General features: G+C 30.0%; 3 protein-coding genes across 3 annotated transcripts; 1 reads left to right on the top strand and 2 right to left on the bottom strand.

Moving 5' to 3' along the window:
• Positions 1 to 47: 47 nt before the first annotated feature.
• Positions 48 to 804, top strand: J4E78_008273 (uncharacterized protein; the record flags this gene model as incomplete). Its single annotated transcript, XM_049368875.1, has 2 exons — positions 48 to 123; positions 173 to 804. 2 exons carry the CDS (start codon positions 48 to 50, stop codon positions 802 to 804), a joined length of 708 nt encoding a protein of 235 aa, XP_049219319.1.
• Positions 805 to 1,051: 247 nt separating this feature from the next.
• On the bottom strand, positions 1,052 to 1,462 carry J4E78_008272 (uncharacterized protein; the record flags this gene model as incomplete). The annotated part of the gene is made up of 1 exon (XM_049368874.1): positions 1,052 to 1,462. The coding sequence occupies one exon, from the start codon at positions 1,460 to 1,462 to the stop codon at positions 1,052 to 1,054; it is 411 nt and encodes a 136-aa protein (XP_049219318.1).
• A 1,404-nt stretch (positions 1,463 to 2,866) lies between these two features.
• Positions 2,867 to 3,307, bottom strand: J4E78_008271 (uncharacterized protein; the record flags this gene model as incomplete). Its single annotated transcript, XM_049368873.1, has 1 exon — positions 2,867 to 3,307. One exon carries the CDS (start codon positions 3,305 to 3,307, stop codon positions 2,867 to 2,869), a length of 441 nt encoding a protein of 146 aa, XP_049219317.1.
• Positions 3,308 to 17,573: the final 14,266 nt, after the last annotated feature.

Here is a 17,573-nt window from a genome sequence, read left to right as displayed (position 1 = left end):
ACTCCCATTATTCTACGCAGAACTTCGCAAGCTGAATATCGTCAACCATGGGCTCAAAGCAAGTACACACAAAGCCACCGAATGGAACAAGTTCGAAACCATTCACATTATGCGTATTCTGCGGTACGTCCCCATGAGTACCCAGGAGTGAATGTATACTGATGAATGGCAGGGTCTAGTGAAGGGAAAGATCCCAGGTTCCGCGATGCCGCCAAAGCGCTAGCGGATATCATGGCGAAGAGATCGTGGTCGTTAGTGTACGGAGGCGGGACTATGGGGTTGATGGGCGTACTCGCTGGAAACGTAGTGGCATCGCAGGGATCCGACGCGGTACATGGCATCATTCCACGTGCTCTTCTACTGGGCGGGCCGCCGCCCGCGCCGGAAGAATTCGGGCGTACAACGGTCGTGGACAACATGCACGAGCGTAAGCGGATGATGGCTGAGGAGGCTGATGCCTTTGTGGCGCTGCCTGGTGGTTTCGGGATGCTCGAGGAGTTACTCGAGATGACGACATGGAGCCAGCTAGGCATTCACGCGAAGCCGGTGGTTGTACTCAACGCATCCGGCTTCTTTGACGGTGTGTTTGAGTGGATGCAGACCGCGATCAAGTCTGGCTTCATCCCGGACGTTCAGGGGGGCTTGATTGGACAAGCTCGTACAGTCGAGGAGCTGGAGACGTTAGTTACTGCTAGAGAGCCTATTGAGGGACGATACACGTTCCTTACATGGACAGGAAAGAAGGATGAGGACACCGCAGAGGGTGAAGACTTGGGGAGTCGAAATGATCTGGTCTCTCCGTAAGCGTTCAATCGATACATGTAGCTTTAAGACATATTCACCGTCTTACATTGTCTTCTCGAATAACCTTTATCAATATAGATAGTGCGAGATAAATGTATTGTCCATTGTTCGGATCTTACGAATTAGGCACGCAGAGGCACTGCTAGTCATCGCTTCGCCTCGCTCAAGCCATGAAACTGATACAACGAAATACTTTCGTCAACGTGCAACCTTACCTCTCAAGCCATGCCTACTCACCAAACTCACATCACTCCTTGCTCTTCTCCTCACCCAAGTCAACCTCCACAAAATCCAGCTTCCCATTCTCCTTCCTCACACCACTATATTGTACAAGCAATTCTGAAGATATGCGCGCACTGCGACTATCGCCTAAATCCCCACCCTGGTGGCCGTTGCCCACATACGGTGAGGGGTCATTGTCTTGGAGCTCGATTTTACCTTCAGATTCGATATCCTTGCTTTGTTTAGCCGCACGAAGTTTGCGCCATTTGAGAATAAAGAAGAAGACTGTGTAGATTAAGACTATACTCGTCACTGCACCTGCGACAGCCAGACCGATGATAAGGGGACGGTGGTCGGAGATGAGGATAGGCGAGGAGGGTGAGCTACGCTTGGTCTTGGCGTTCCGGGGCCAGGTGAAGCCGGATAGGGTTGACATGGTCGCTGTGGTCATGGATTTCGGGGGCAGGTTGGTGGTGCGTATGTAGTGTTAGTGAGGACGGTATAAAGAAGACAATACCGGGTGGAGCGCTTTAATTTCCCTGTCCGGCTGACGAAATGACGAAAGACTGAGAAGCTTCGTGGTAATTTCGGATGAAGTAGTTGTAGTGTTGTGTACTTGGATAGTGATGTCCGTGAATAATGTCGTGAATCGGGTTCCTCGACATACCGTACTTTAAACGCAGTATGCCCATTGTGTAAGTACATTACGAAGACGCTCGTTGCTTCTTGGTTGCACCTCTGAGTACACCGCAGCCTTGCGCAATGCGACGTCTTGTGCACTAACGTGTTGTGGAATGTGATGCAGCGTGTATCTCCAAGGCGCGAAGCAGCTAGTGCTGCAGCCTGCAAAAGACGTGGTACTCGATGCGGCAAAGGTCCAAGGAAAAGCAATTCCGCAGATCGTCAGCCTCCAGCTTTCTTGTTTGAGCCAAATTCAATCGAGCAACCAGTCGTCATTGCATCGCCCTTGGAGCGAAGTGGTGTGCGTTCCGCATCTCCAGGAACTTTCTCCGTGTTTGTTCTCGTTGCTAAGATCAACCAGGTGTCCCCGGGGGCGCGCCGAAAAACATAACGGGAGGCATGTGTCGCGATGCAGATCACCCGGCCAAATGCATGTCGGGGATCATTCCGTGGCTGTGCCGCAAGCCAGGCGGCCAGCCACTGTGTCAGTTGCACGGCGCGTTGCAGGTACATTTCCCACCTGTTAATCTCTCGAATGAGCCGGTGCATCTCGATCATGCTGTCAGCCTTCTAATGCGCGCGATGAAGGATTGTGTACGACCAATTCGTCGCATCTCCTGTCTGATCAGCGGTGAGAAGGTGATCTGGAAGGGGTTGAATAAAGAATGCGCATGCGAGAATGCGGAGTGCATACGGGACGCCGCTAACCGCAGCCGCATCATTGGGTTTCGGAAAACGCCACCGAATTGAACGCGCGGCTTTACGTCATAAGCGAGAACCTCACATCATGCAACTCAGCTGCGATGCTGAACTCTAACAATAGAACACGATCGAATCAGCAGCCCTAAAAAAACCACGCAGCCCTGAAAACCGCTGGTAAGGTGGAGATGAATAAAAAGAACATCACAGCAATGGGTAGTAGAGCAAAGAAGAGAAAAGGAAGCTTTGGGGTGTTCTGAATGTTTCATTGAAATGACTTATTATAAGTATACCGATTGGTAAATCCCAAGTGTCGCTGTGAATCATTCTGGTCCCACACCTGTCTCACGAGAGACGAAGCGATGTCAGCTCATGGCTGATGTCGCTAACCGATCGAAGAAACTGTCAAAGGAGACGTTTTATGACGATGTTGGAAGGAAGCGGTTGAGTGTCGACCCGCTTACAAGAGACCGGCAAGAGCAAGGAGACCACCAGCAACAGCGCCCATGGCGGGGACGTTGTTGGAGTCGGCGGCACCGGTGCCGGTGGCGCTCTCGGCAGCGCTGGCGGCAGAGCTGGCAGCAGATCCGAGCGATTGGGTGATAGAGGAGATCTCGCTGGCAGCAGAGCCAGTAGCACTTGCGGCTTCGGAGGCGATGCTGCTGATGGCAGAGTCGGCAGCGCTCTGGATGGAAGAAGCACCGGAGGCAGCGGCAGAGCCGCCCGCGCTGGTGATGGAGGCAGCAGCGGAAGTGATCTCAGAGCCGACGGATGAGGCGACGGAGGCGAGGTCAGAAGGGACGCCGCCTACAGCAGAGGTGATCTGGGAGATGATGGAGTCGACCTGGGCGTTGGCAACGCCGGCGGCGATGACAGCGGTGGCAATGGTGGAGAAACGCATGTTGATGGTTTGGGTGGGTGAATTGGTTGGGTGAGTGGGTAAAGAGTTGAGTGTAGTTGGTTTGATGTGGAGATTGTTTGAGCTGTAGATGGGGAGTAGAAGGCAGGGCGAAAGGAGAGCTCTTATACCAGGTGAGTGCATAAGAACTAGCGCGCTTGCATGTCGCCATAGCCCCAGCGGCCAGCAACAAACACAGCGGCCACCGCCCTTGCTCGCTTGCGCCTCCTCCACATTTTTTTAGCCACGTAATGCACGCAATTAACTGGCCAGTGAGGCAAGTGACGCCACATGGAAGCGCACTGTCCTTGTCCTTGCCCAGATGCGGCAAGCCATCACAGCCCATCCCAGTCATCGGCAGCCGTTCCTGCTTTTTCGAGTGAAGCTTGATCCGGGGCCGCCTCTGGTTGTTTGAGCCTATGACGTCTGTTGACGAACATTTGTCCGCCGTGTAACGAGATTAACTGGGGCGAGAGGCGTTGCATCCAAGCCACAGCCTGCGACGCCCCGTCTCATCGACAGCGGAGCCATGCATGTCTCTGCAGCTGCCCATGGGACAATTCGGGCTATGGCAAGGCGTGCCAGTGCTATTTCCAGCGTTACAGTGATCAATTCACTCTGAAACAAGTCAGCACTTGTCGTCTGGCCAAGCTTTCTTAATGCTACAGCGACGCGAGTGCGGCGTCGAGCTTGATGACCCTGAAATGCAGGTGCTCACCGGCGTGCGACCAGCGACCGCTATAGCAACCAGCACCACGCTTCCTCTAGCTCGACATCTGCGTACCGCGACGCTGCTGCCAACTCCCATCTCCCAGCAACTGCACCAAGGTAAGTGTATACGCGGGTCCACCTGCTGTCAAGGCAACCAGCCACGCGTTGTTTGGGGGCCCGGAGTTCGGTGCATGTTCTGTGTACCAAGAAGATGATGAGACGTGCATGTCGTCATTCCCGGCTTCGTCGTGGACGCCGAGGCAAGCAGTTTCTGAGACGCAAACCGCTCCACCGAAACCAGGCGAATGTCAATAAGAAGACCGAGCTCGAAACCATGACGGAGAGCAATCTTGGGTGAATTGTGGCTCGACAGACGTTAGCTGGCGACGTTGACCAAGATTGGTGGTGTACCTGGCAGCCTTACTCGGGTCCCCTGTCGCGGATGCCGCCAAGCCCGATTTTGCCGTGATTCTAGCCCACAGGATTCTCTCCCGTGCCATGGCATTCTGCACCAACATCTTGATCTCTGATCGTCCTCTCCTATTCCCGACGCGCGTTCTTGATGTCACTCTTGTTCCTCATCGTGATGCAAGTCTCAGTCATGTCCCGAGTCGACTCACTCTGCAATTTCCCATCATATGGTGACATCTCTGCCGCCCTTTGCATCGTGACTAAAAGCACTTTCTTGGCCCCCACAAGGCTCGCTTCTTTAAATCAGAAATGCCTTAGCAGGTTACATGCTATAAGATTATATATTCTTATTTACACGCTTATCTTGTAATAATCTAATTATAATAACTTTAATAGTACTTTAAATAGTTAAGTATATAATAACTATAATTTACTAATAACTAAGTCTAAGCTAGTATATTTTTATATATATTTATAGTATAGTAATAAGTTTTTAAAATAACTCTAAAATAAAATAGCTTATACTATAGAACTATAGTTAAGGTTTAGATATATAAAGTACTATTATTATTCTTTATTATAGTATACTATTTTTATTTAAACTCTTTATTAATATATTTACTTAGCTTAAAATTCTAGTTTTAGTTCTTAACTAAAAGTAAGTATACTTATTACTACTACTAAAATAGTACTTTAGTAGCTAGTTACTAAAAGTAATAAAAATAATTATAAAAACTAAAGTACTTATTAAAAAATATAATAATACTAAAGTATAAAATAATAGCTAGATAATTAAGTATTATAGAATGTACTTCTAGATACTCTCTAAGAGTATAGTATATAATTATACTAGTATAGATTAAGATAAGCTTTTAGAAGCTTTACTACTTAAAAAAGCTTTTTAAGTAAGCTTATAATATAATAATTTATCTTTTATTTATTTTTATACTTCTAGACGTAATAGTTATAAGCCTAGTACTTTAAAAAAATAATATAGTTCTATATTTATATACTTAAGACATAAGATATTTAATAGAGTATAGTAATACTAATTTTATTACTAATCTTTACGCTTTTATAAAAGTACTACTTTATTACTTATAATAAGTAACTCTATAATAATCTTTATAAAAGCTTTTATACTTACTAACTTAGTATATTAGCTTAAGTAGTTTACTTAGTTTAAATTCTATACTTTAAGTAAAGAAATTTAAGCTAATATTAACTCTAATACTAAAATAGCTACTTTTATTTAAATAAGTGTTTTAACTACTCTAGAGCTAGTAGTAATTATATAGAATACTTTAGTTAATAAGCTTTACGCTAATAAGTATAATCTATCTATTATAAAGTATAAAGTATAAGTAATAAAATAGTAGTTAAAGAGTACTTATATTAGGTATTTTTAGAACTAGATTAATTAGACTATTAGTCTAAAGCTTTTAGCTTTTACTATACTTTTTATCTTTATAAAGAAAAAAGCTATATTATAAGTACTTATTAAATACTTTAAGTTTATACTTTCTTTAAAAAAGAACTATACTAAAAATCTTATATACTTATAGTATAGAGTATACCTTTAGAAAGTATAATAAGAATATATTAATACTAAGCGCTAGTAATAGAAATACTTTTATATTTTAGCCTAAGCTAAAGTATATAAACTTACTAAAGTTAATAATATACTTACTATTTAGAACTATTTAAAAGTAATTAGCGTTAGACTTACTTTAGAATAAAAGTACTTTATATAGTAAAACTTTATTAAAGCTTTTACTATTAGTAAAACTTAGATTACTTTTAAATAAGTATTAAAGATTTTTACTATACTAATTTAAGAGTATACTACTTACTTTACTAGTAAAGATAGTATATTTACTATTATAAAAGTATTATAGTAAGCTTCTAATAATAATAACTTATTCTAAAAGCTTAAAAAAAATTACTTATATAAATAGTACTATAAGTAGTCTACTACTATATATAAGTATTTAGAAACAGCGCTTATAGATAAACTTCTAAAGCTTTCTAATAAAGCTAAAGCTAAGATTACTACTAAGCTTAGAAACTTAAAGTATAATAGCTTATAAAAAGCTTTTAATAAGAAGAGATAGACTACTCTATTATAGTAGAATATTAATATAAAGTAAGGTAATAAAACATAGTCTAGTAACTCTATATAGTAATCTTAATATAAGTATATTTTCTAAATATCTTATATTTACTATAATATAGTAGTAGGTATTAATAAAACTCTTTCTATAATATTTACTATAGATATAGTGCCTTAATAATAATAGTAACGTACTTATAAGAAGTAATAGTAATAGAGGCTTTTCTAGAGAACTTAAAGAACTTAGAGGTAGTAATAGGCAAGCTATAGAGCTATAGAAATATTAAAATTCTAGAAATATACGTCTAGATAAGCTTTTAGAGCTAGTAATATTAACTAGAAGTCTCTCTATTAGCTATAGAAGTAGGTAGATAACTATAGTTAAAATAAAAGTAAATATCTTTATAGAGGTTAATAGACTACTCTATAGTAAGTATAGATTAAGAGCCTAAACTCTATCTACTTAGAGTTAATTTAGGTAATACTTATTAACTTTACTTTTATTATAAGTTAGCTAAGTATTAGTAGTATATACTCTACTATAAATTTTAATATCTACTTACTTTCTATAAGTACTATCTTAGATAATAAAGTAGTAGTATATCTTATTAATAATATATCTCTACTTAAGCTAAAGACTTTTATAAAAGTATATAAATTCTATACTATAAAAGTAGAAAGCTTTTTCTTTTAAGTACTTAGATATAGTATATAAAAAATTAGAAACGCTTTAACTAGAAAAAGAAAACTATATATAAAGAACTTTATTCTAATAAGTATAGTACTTATAAAGAGTTTCTATATTAATATTATTTTAGAAGTAGCTCTTAATAAAGCTAGACTATAGTACTTAGAGTTAGACTTAATACTTTATATAGAAATACTTACTAATAACTTTATACTAGTAAAGCTTAAGAGAGAGTATAAGCTTACGTTTATTAAATATAATTTTTTAAAGTTTTACTCTACTATAATAAGTATAACTAATAACTAGCGCTTATAATAATTCTAGAGAAGCTTTTCTTAGTCTAATTTAGAAAAGCTTTAGTATATAAGAGTAAACTACTTAGATCTAAAAGCGCTCTAAGCTTTTATTAAAAATATATATAATATATATATTAAAGAAATAAGCTAAAGTAAGTATAAGTATTATGCTATTACTTATATAAAGTAGCGTATTTTTAAGTAACTATATAAGAAAGCTCTAAGACCTTATTAGAGAATCTTATAGAATTTTTTTAACTTTTCTACTAGTTATAATAAAGAGCTTTAAATTATAGTACTTAAAGATAATTATAGTAGTAAGATCTATTAATATACTCTCTAAGCTAAAACGCTTATAAAGATTATAAAAGTTTTTTATAACTTTATAAGCTTTCTTATAGCTTAGTATAAGCTTAATATTTATATTATTATCTAAGATAATAATATTATAATACTACTTTAGAGAGGTAAGTTACGCTTTAAGATATAGGCTAAAGAGTAGAGTATTATTATAGAGCGTACTTCTATTTATACTTATAAACTAAATAAAAAAGTAAAGAGAGTAGATTAGAAAATAATTACTAAGTCTATTAAGATAAGAGTTAGTATAAATCTTTCTAAAAAGCTCTAGCTAAATATTATAGAAGTAGTAACCTAGCTATATAATATAAGCCTATTATATACTTATAATCTTTTAGTACTTAATACTATACTTAATATATAGTATATAAAGTATAGTAAGAAGGTCTATACTATTATAGCTAACTTTTACCTAAATTAAAGTACTATTTATATCTATAGCTATAAAGCTTATCTACTTAATAGAGAGTAAGTAGCTAAATAAAATAAGTATAACTTTAAAGTTATACTAAAAGACTATATTAGATACCTAGTAGAATATAAAGTATCTAATATTTATAGAATATAAGTTCTAAAGCTTAATTAAATAATTATAATAAGAAACGTAAGCTTTAATAAAAAGCTTTTCTATAAAAGTAGTACTAAAAGTAGCTAGAAGTACTTAGTAGAAGAGCTTATATATATTATTAATTTTTTATATAAGAATAAGCTATATAATATAGAAGAAGTATATAAAGATATCTTTAACTAGCTCTATACTATAGTAGATAAAATATAAAACTAGTATACTTCTAAAAACTTTATCTAGAAGCTAGAGAGTAGTATATTATAGCTTACTATTAAATAGACTAGCTAGCCTAATTAATAAGTAGTATATAATATATTTTTTATATAGATAGAAAGCTTAGCTAGCTAACTACTAGAAATCTATATAAACTTTTAAGAGTATACTAGCCTATTTACTCTAGAGTAAATACTAAAGCCTAAAGTATACTAAACTATAAGGTTTAGTTAGAAGTATAATAGTAGCGCCTAAAAAGTATACTAAACTAGAGAAAAGCACTTACTAGTACTAAGTAATAAATAGCTTTCTAATATAGAAAGCTTTTATTAGAATAAGATATATAGTACTTATTAAAATAGAGTATCTTTAAGTATACTATATTTCTACGTATACTTTATATTTAGAACTTCTCTAGAATAAAGTAAAATAGAACTACTACTTACTTTTAAACTAACACGCTAGAGGTATAATTATAAAAAGCTAATATAATTAAGCTTTAGAATTAGAGAGTAATATAAAGACCTAGAAGTAGAAGAACTAAAGGTTTATACGCTGTATAATCTATAAAATAGTATATAAGATAATAACTTTCTAAATAGTTTTTTCTAATACTTATATAAAGTAGAAAAAAACTAAAAAAAGCTTATAATAGTTTACTTAATTATAGTAGCTATAATCTTAGATAATATACTTCTATAGAAGTATAAGCTATCTAAATATATATACTATAATTAACTACTATAGCTTCTAAAGAAGTATAAGAATCTTAGTAATTATTTATATAGTAAGCTTTTCTATAAAGTCTATAAAAAAAAAATTAATATACTTTATAAAGTAGGTACCTAAAAGAAGATTAAGCGCTTCTTAGTATAAGAGCGCCTACTTCTACTAAAGTAAGTATTTATATATAAAGTTAATTAGAATAGCTACTTTATTAAGTATAAAGCTTATATAGTAGTAAGAGAAAATCTATAAGTAATTAACTCTATATACTCTACGTATATAGTAATACTTACTTTATACTTTTTTAAAATAGTAATAGTAATAGTAGCTAAGTTTAATCTAGAGATTCTTTAGTTTAATATTATAAGAGTATTTCTTTATACGCACTATAAGTACTAGCTAGTTATAGTATATAATATACTAGATAGCTTTAAAAAGTCTAGTAAGTATATAAAGCTTAAGCGTACTCTTTATAAACTAAAGAACTTTCTACTACTCTAGTATAAAGAGCTTTTATATATAGTAAAAAAAGTAAGTTTTATTACTTCTAAAAAAGAGCTTTATTTCTTCTTTAATAAATAAAAAAAGATTCTTCTACTTTTCTATATTAATAATATACTACTTATATATTACTATACTACTTATTAAAAAGCTTTATAAGTTACTAATATAATAAAAGTAGTATATAACTTAGAAGAGAAAGGCTTAGTTAAATAGTTTCTAGAAGTAAGAGTATTATATAATTATGCTACTTATACTATAATACTTATATATAATAAGTATTTAGATAAGCTTACTAAGAAGTTTAACTTAGAAAGTACTTTATTAAGTTTTACTATACTACTTCTAAGTTAAGAGCTTATAAAGTTAATAAGTAAAGTAGATAAGAAAATAGTTAAAGATTACTAAGAGTGTATTAGATTACTACTCTATATAGCTATTATACTATAGTCTAATATAGTATATACTATTTTAAAGCTTTTATACTTTCTTATAAATCTAAGTAAAGAGTATATTAAAGTAGTTAACTAAGTAATTATATACTTATATAAAACTTACTATTAGACTATCTACTATAAAGCGCACTTTAGAGTAAAGCTTATAATTTATAGTAATACTTCTTTTATAGATAATCTAGAGACTAGACACTTTTTATAGAGCTATCTTATTATACTTTTTAAAAATACTATTATTTAGAAAGTAGTATAATAAGTAACTATAATAACTTTAACTATAAAAGTAAAGCTTTTTACTCTTAAGTATATTAGTAAAGAAGTAATAGCTCTTAAGAGGCTATTTTAGAAGCTTACGCTTACTTTAGAAGTAGTATAGATAATTTTTTATAATAACTAGTAAACTATATACTTAGTAGTTAGCGCTAATAAGTATATAATAATACGCTTTAGATATATTAATATCTAAAATATATAGCTAAGATAAAAGTATACTAAAGAGTTTTTTAGAGTTAAGTACTTAAAGACTAAAAGTATACTAGCTAATAGACTTACTAAAAATCTATTAGTTTAGTAATTTACCTACTTTAAGAAGTAGTTAAATATAAAGAATATTAAATTATTAGTAGTATTATAAAGCTTATAAAGTATAAAAGAGTTTTTAGCTACTTTTTTTAGAAAGTAGTAAAAAGTATATTTTTAGTATAGCTTTTCTTATAGGCTTATAAAAAACTACTTATTAAAAAAAGCTTTTATTAAAGTATATACTCTAAAGAGTATAGTAAGATAAAAAAGTATATATTTAAAACTATAATTAGAGTAATACTTTTTTAGTTATCTAAGCGCAAAGTTAGAAAAGTACTACTAGTTATTAGTAGTATTTTTATAAGCTTAAAAATACTTAAACTCTAAGATAAAAAACTAAAAGAGTATAACTTTTTCTATAGATATAAATATATAACTAAGTTTAGTAGTAATACTTTTATAAGTAACTATAATAGTATTATTAGTAATAGTCTTAGAAGATATACTTCTATTATTATTATTAAAGAACGCTATACTATTATCTATAGTTTTATTATAGTTAATTTACTTAACTACTAAATAAAGTTCTATAAAGCTTATTAGTACTAAAAAGTTAAAGTACTAAAATAAAACTTACTAGAAGAGCGCTACTTAGAAGTAGAAGTATTATTAGCTTTATTATTAAGATTAGATTAAGACTACTTAATACTAGAAGTATTCTTAAACTTATTAGCGTTACGCTTTATCTTTAAGGTATTAAAGCTTTACTTCTTACTACGCCTCTAGATTATATAGCTATACTTAAGATACTACTTAAAAGTAGTATTATAGTTATAAATAAGCTTATAAAAGTAAGAGTTCTTAATATTAAGTAGATAACTAGTTTTTAAGTTTTACTTTATATTATAAAACTAATTAACTATACACTTAGTAACTTTCTTTATATACTTAGATCTAAAAAAGAGTTAGTAAAGCTTTTTAAGCTTAAAAAAGAGTATATATATATATATTATTATATCTATAATTACTAATAGTACTAGTAAGGTAGCGCTTAGACTTCTTACTTTTATTAATACTTATATAGTTTTTATAAAAAGAGTTAGTAGCCTTTCTAGTACTTATAAACTAAAAGTATTAGAAGTATACTATCTTATAGAGCTTACTAGTAGTAATAAAAGTAGACTTCTTAGAGCTATACTTACGTATAAACTTAGTTACTAAAGCTTTATTATTTTTATTATTAAAATCTTTATTAAGCGTATACTTCTTATTATTATACTTTTTATTATTATACTTATTAGAAGAATTAGTACTATCTAAACTATTAAACTAGATAAAAAGCTCTAGATTAAAGAAAGAGCTCTTTATACTACTTATAATAATAAAAGAATACTACTTTTTTTTAAAAGTAGAGCTAAAAAAAAGTAAAGTATTATAAATAGTACTACTCTCTTAAGAAATAGAAAGCTTATCTAAGACTTTAGTAGAAAGCTTAAGAGTATTAAAAAAGATAAAAGTAGAGTTCTTAGAAGTAAAGCTTTTAGAACTTAAAAAATCTAGAAATAGAATATTAAAATAAGTATTACTAGTAGCTAAAGAACTAGAAACTATAATAGTAACTTTAGAAGGCTATTTATAAAAATTACTAAAAAGCTTTTAAGAAAGCGTAGTAATATTAAAATTATAGTTAGTATACTCTTTCTAAGTAGTCTTACTAGTCTACTTATTATTATACTTTTCTATTACGCTAATAGAATTAGTAGACTACTATACTTAGTAAATTACTTTTTTTAAAACTATCTTTTAATAGAGCTTAATAGCTTTTAGAAGTAGAATTTTAAAGTATTTTTACTTAGTATACTACTTATTAATAAAGTACTTATTCTTAGACTTAATATACTTAGTTTTAGTAACTATCTTAGCTTTAGAATTCTTATTACTATACTTTAATTTACGCTTAATCTACTTATTATACTTATAATATATATACTACTTCTTTTCTATAGCTTAACTAGTAATATAATACTTATAAGTAATTTAGTTATAATACTCTTACTTTACTTTATTCTTAGCTTTAAAGTTATAAGTATACTACTTATTAGTGTACTTCTAGATAGTACGCTTATTATAATATAAAATATTATTAGCTTACTCTTAAGTAACTATATTACTATACTTAGTAATATATAGGTATTAGAAAGTATAAAGATATATTACTATAAGAACGTAAGATAGTTAGTATAGGTAAGAAAGTATATAAACGTTAGTTTAATAGAAAGAAGTTCTATTATAAAGAGATTCTATTATCTAAAGTATTATATAAAAGTCTAATACTAAAAAATATAAGTAAAAGATAAGATAGTAGATAATTTAATAATTCTAAAGAGCTCTTATTAAAAAACGTTCTCTCTCTAGGTAATTCTTAGATTATTAAAGATCTAATTTATATAAGAATACCTTATATACTAGTATAAACCTTCTCTTTCTAGTAGTATAGTTCTATTATACTATCTAGAACGTGTTACTTATTTATAGTATAAAGAAAAGATAAAGAAAAAATATAAAAAAGAAAGTAAAAAGTAAAATAAATAATTAAGTAAAGATGTTAGTAATACACTACTATAGCGTAGATAGTAGTTAGATTTTAGGTAAAATAAAAAGCTTATCTAAAATCTAAGTACTAGTAATATTACTAGTACGTCTAGTCTACTTTATATTTTATCTACTATAACGTAGCTTAAATAGGCTAGTAGAAAAAGCTAATAAAGCTAGTATTAGTATTTTAAACTAAGAAGAAAGTAGTAGAACTAGTAGTAGTAATATTATTAAAGAGCGTAAGAAGCTAGAAAGTAATAATAGAGTAGACGCTAGACTACTAGTATAAGTCTAAGAAGTCTTAAATAGAGAGAAAGAAGTAGATATAGTATTAAGATTAGCAGCGTTATAGAAGTAGTAATAAATATCTAGTTTTATATTAATCTTATTAATAAGACGTCTAATAGTATTTTCTATACTATAATTATAATTCTAAATATACTACTATTTTTTATAAGAAAAAAGTATACTTTTATTAGTAAAGAAGAAAATATTTAAATATTTACTATTAGCGCTTTTAGTAAAGGCAGCCTTCTTAAGCTTCTTAACTACTAGCTATAGTATCTTAATCTTTCTAATAATATACTTACGCTTTTTCTAGATATACTCTAAGATACTATTTTTATTCTTACTAAGAAGTTTATAGATTTTCTTGTATATAAGAGAGTTATTCTAGAAGACTTACGTAAGAATAGCTTTCTAGATCTAAAAAAAGAAGTTAATATATATATCTACTAAGAATACCTACTTAATACTACTATACTTATTATAATATCTAGATAGTGTTATAAAAAGAGCTATAAGATTATAATAAGTCTTTAAGATCTTATTATATATTTCTATAGCTAGAATTTCTATAACGCTCTAGTGTACTATAATATACTATAAAAGAATTATTTAATAAATCTTAGTTACTAGTTCTATAAAGCTATAGAGCGTTATAGAGTAAGTAATATAAATATCTTCTTCTCTATAAATAGACTTCTTCTACTTTATACTTAGCGCTATTACTTATACTTTTTACGTCTAATTAATATTATTATACTATTCTTTAATAAGACTAGTAGAATTCTTCTTAGTAGTCTTACGCTATTATAAGTATAGCTCTATATATTAATAGAAGCTCTCTAAGACCTCTATATAGTTCTAAGAGTTTTTATTATTAATTAAAACTAATTCTTAGATTATATTTATATCTTAACTTTAAGCGTAAGTAAATAATAAATTAAGATTAATATAGTAAAAGAACGTCTTATTACCTAGTATAGTATACTTAGCGTAGTAAAAGTAGAAAACTATAGTATATTCTTTATAAAGTACTAAGTAAAGTATCTAGTAATAAAAGTTAGTATAGATAGCTTATTAAATAAGAGAATAGTATATAATATAAAGCTAGCTAAGGTTTTTATTACTATTAATGCGTTAGAAGTAGTAATAGTATATCTTAAAGAATTCTTTAATAATTTTCTTAAGTTTCTTATTATTAAAGAATAGCTACTTAAAGTTTTTTATAGTAATATTACTCTTCTACTTAAAGTCTTCTACTAGCTTACTCTAATCTATCTTTTTACTAACTACTTTCTAGAAAGAAATTAAGTATAGATTATAAGCTATCTAAGAATAAAAGTAATAGCTAAGAAAATTAGAGTCTTATTTACTAAGCTTATACTACTTAATAAAGAAAATAGATATAATTAAATAGATTTAGAGTTTATACTACTTGTCTTAGAAAAGATATAGAAGAAAAAGAATATTATTTATAGCTTTTATATTTATAGCTTACTTAAAGAGACTTATATAAGTAGCTATTACTTATATATAAGTCTAATAGATATAAGTACTATTAATTAATAAGCTATTAGAGTAGTAACTAATATAAACTTCTTAATACTACGCTTAGATAACTTTAATATATTTATAGTTATTAAGTTTAGTATACTTAGAGTAGCTATTAAGAATTAGTTAAAGAAAATTAGAAGTTCTATCTAGATATTTATAGTTCTTAGCTATAGTTAAAGCCTTAAGCTTATTAGAATTCTAGTCTTTATCTTCTAAATTATCTTTATTAAGCGTAGTGTCTATCTTTTTAAATAAAGATTAGTAAGCTAAAGTAGATTTTAAAGCGCTAGCGCTAGATAGTAGTAGTAGTAGTAGAAGGCTAGTTTATATACTATAAAGCCTTAATTTCTATAACTTAGCTACTACTACTCTTTTCTTAACTACTTTAAGACTAGCCTAGCGCTCTTAGTGTACTTACTTCTCTAGGTTTACTAAAAAAGTAACTAATTTAGCTTTACTAAGTTACTTTACTTTAATCTTCTTTAGCTCTACTTTAATATAATTACTACTTTTATTAATTACTCTTAACTTATATAAAGATAATCTAAGTTTTATTATAATAGAGATAGCTAATTAATAGGTAGAGTAAAGCTTTATCTAGTATCTAGCTATAGTATTAGTAATTATTATATTATTACTACTATAAAGAGTATATATAATCTAGTAGTTCTTATTAAAATATCTATTAGCTATATATAAAAAGATATATTACTAAAACTTATATTAACTATTAAAAGTACTGTCTTTCTTATACTTATAAGTAAAAGAAACTATAATATTTCTAGTAGTAAGGCTAAGTATACTTAGTATTATACTATACTTTTTATAGTTCTTTTTTAACACTTTAACAGAATACTTTAAAAGAAATAGTATCTTAGAAAGTAGATTCTTCTTAGTAAACTAAATAGTTACCTTAATAGAATCTCTTAAGGTAGCCTAGTCTTATATAATAATATTAGTCTTAGTACTTTTACGTAGAGTATAAATATAAATAGCTACTACTTAAACTAAGAAAAAAGCTATATTACTAATATCTAGACGTTTAAAATAGAACTATATATTAGATATAGTTTAGTAGTTATATAAAACCTTACTTAAAAAGTAAGAAACGTAGCTTATAAAACTAGGCTTTAATATATTAACACTTTTAGTAGTAGTAGTTAGCTTTATAATATACTTATTTTTAGTATTCTTAGCTTAGCTTAAGACTTAATACTAGCTATTAAATACTTTAATACTACTATACTTATCTATAAGCTCTAGTAGCGTCTTAACTATATTAGATACTTTAAGAATAAAGTTAGTAATCTAGTTAAATAGAAAGGTTACGTTAGTTATAAAAGTATTAAGAATAATCTTCTATTACTTAGAAGACTACTATTTAAGACTAGTAATAAATTCTATTACTTTACTATTAATATTTAGATTCTAGAGATTCTAGTTCTAAACTAAGATAAGAACTTAGTTCTTAGCTTTAGTGTATAGAGCTTAGATAATTATAAAAGTATCTTTCTTTAGTTATAAACTAAAAGAAGTAGTAAAGAAAGAGCTAGTATTACTTCTAGAGGCTTAACTATAGATACCTAAAGTAGTAAAATTCTTAGTAAGACTAGGTATATAGAGCTTAAAAGATAAACTTTTTTAAAAAGAGGTTTCTTATAAAGAAAAGCTTTAGCTATAAAAGAAAGTTAACTTTCTAGTATTTATAGCTTTACTTTTACTTTTATTCTTATTACTAGCTATCTTCTACTAAGCTTCTAGTAGTGTAAGTATCTTTCTTTAGTAATCTAAGACTAGCTTTTATAAAGAAACTCTTACTAAACTAGCTTATAGTATAGAACTAATAGTACTAAGCTTATATATATATATATAGTTACGCTTATACGCTTATTTATAGAATTAGTTATAGATATAGTAGACTAAGCGCGCGCTTTTATATATAAGGTTAATAGTAACTAGAAGTTATAAGAAAGATTTAAATAGCTTATAAACTTATTATACTTTTTTATACTAAGCGTAGTAGTTATAGTTATAGTTATAGTTACTAAAGTAGAAAATAAAAAAGGTTAAGTTAATAAAGAGAGAAAAAAGATATAGTCTACTTCTAAGAGGCAACTATAGTGTATAAAGGTAAGAAGAAAAAATTAAGAAAGTTAGAGAAGAAAGAAAGAAGTAATAGCTAAAAAGAAGTATATATATATATATATAATTAAGAGACTTCTATCTATTATAGTATTATAATATTATAATATTAATAGATAAAGTTAGAAG

Source organism: Alternaria triticimaculans (assembly GCF_023758025.1).
Source record: "Alternaria triticimaculans strain BMP 0046 chromosome Unknown scaffold_14, whole genome shotgun sequence".
NCBI lineage: Eukaryota > Fungi > Ascomycota > Dothideomycetes > Pleosporales > Pleosporaceae > Alternaria > Alternaria triticimaculans.
This window is presented reverse-complemented; position numbering and strand designations above follow the sequence as displayed.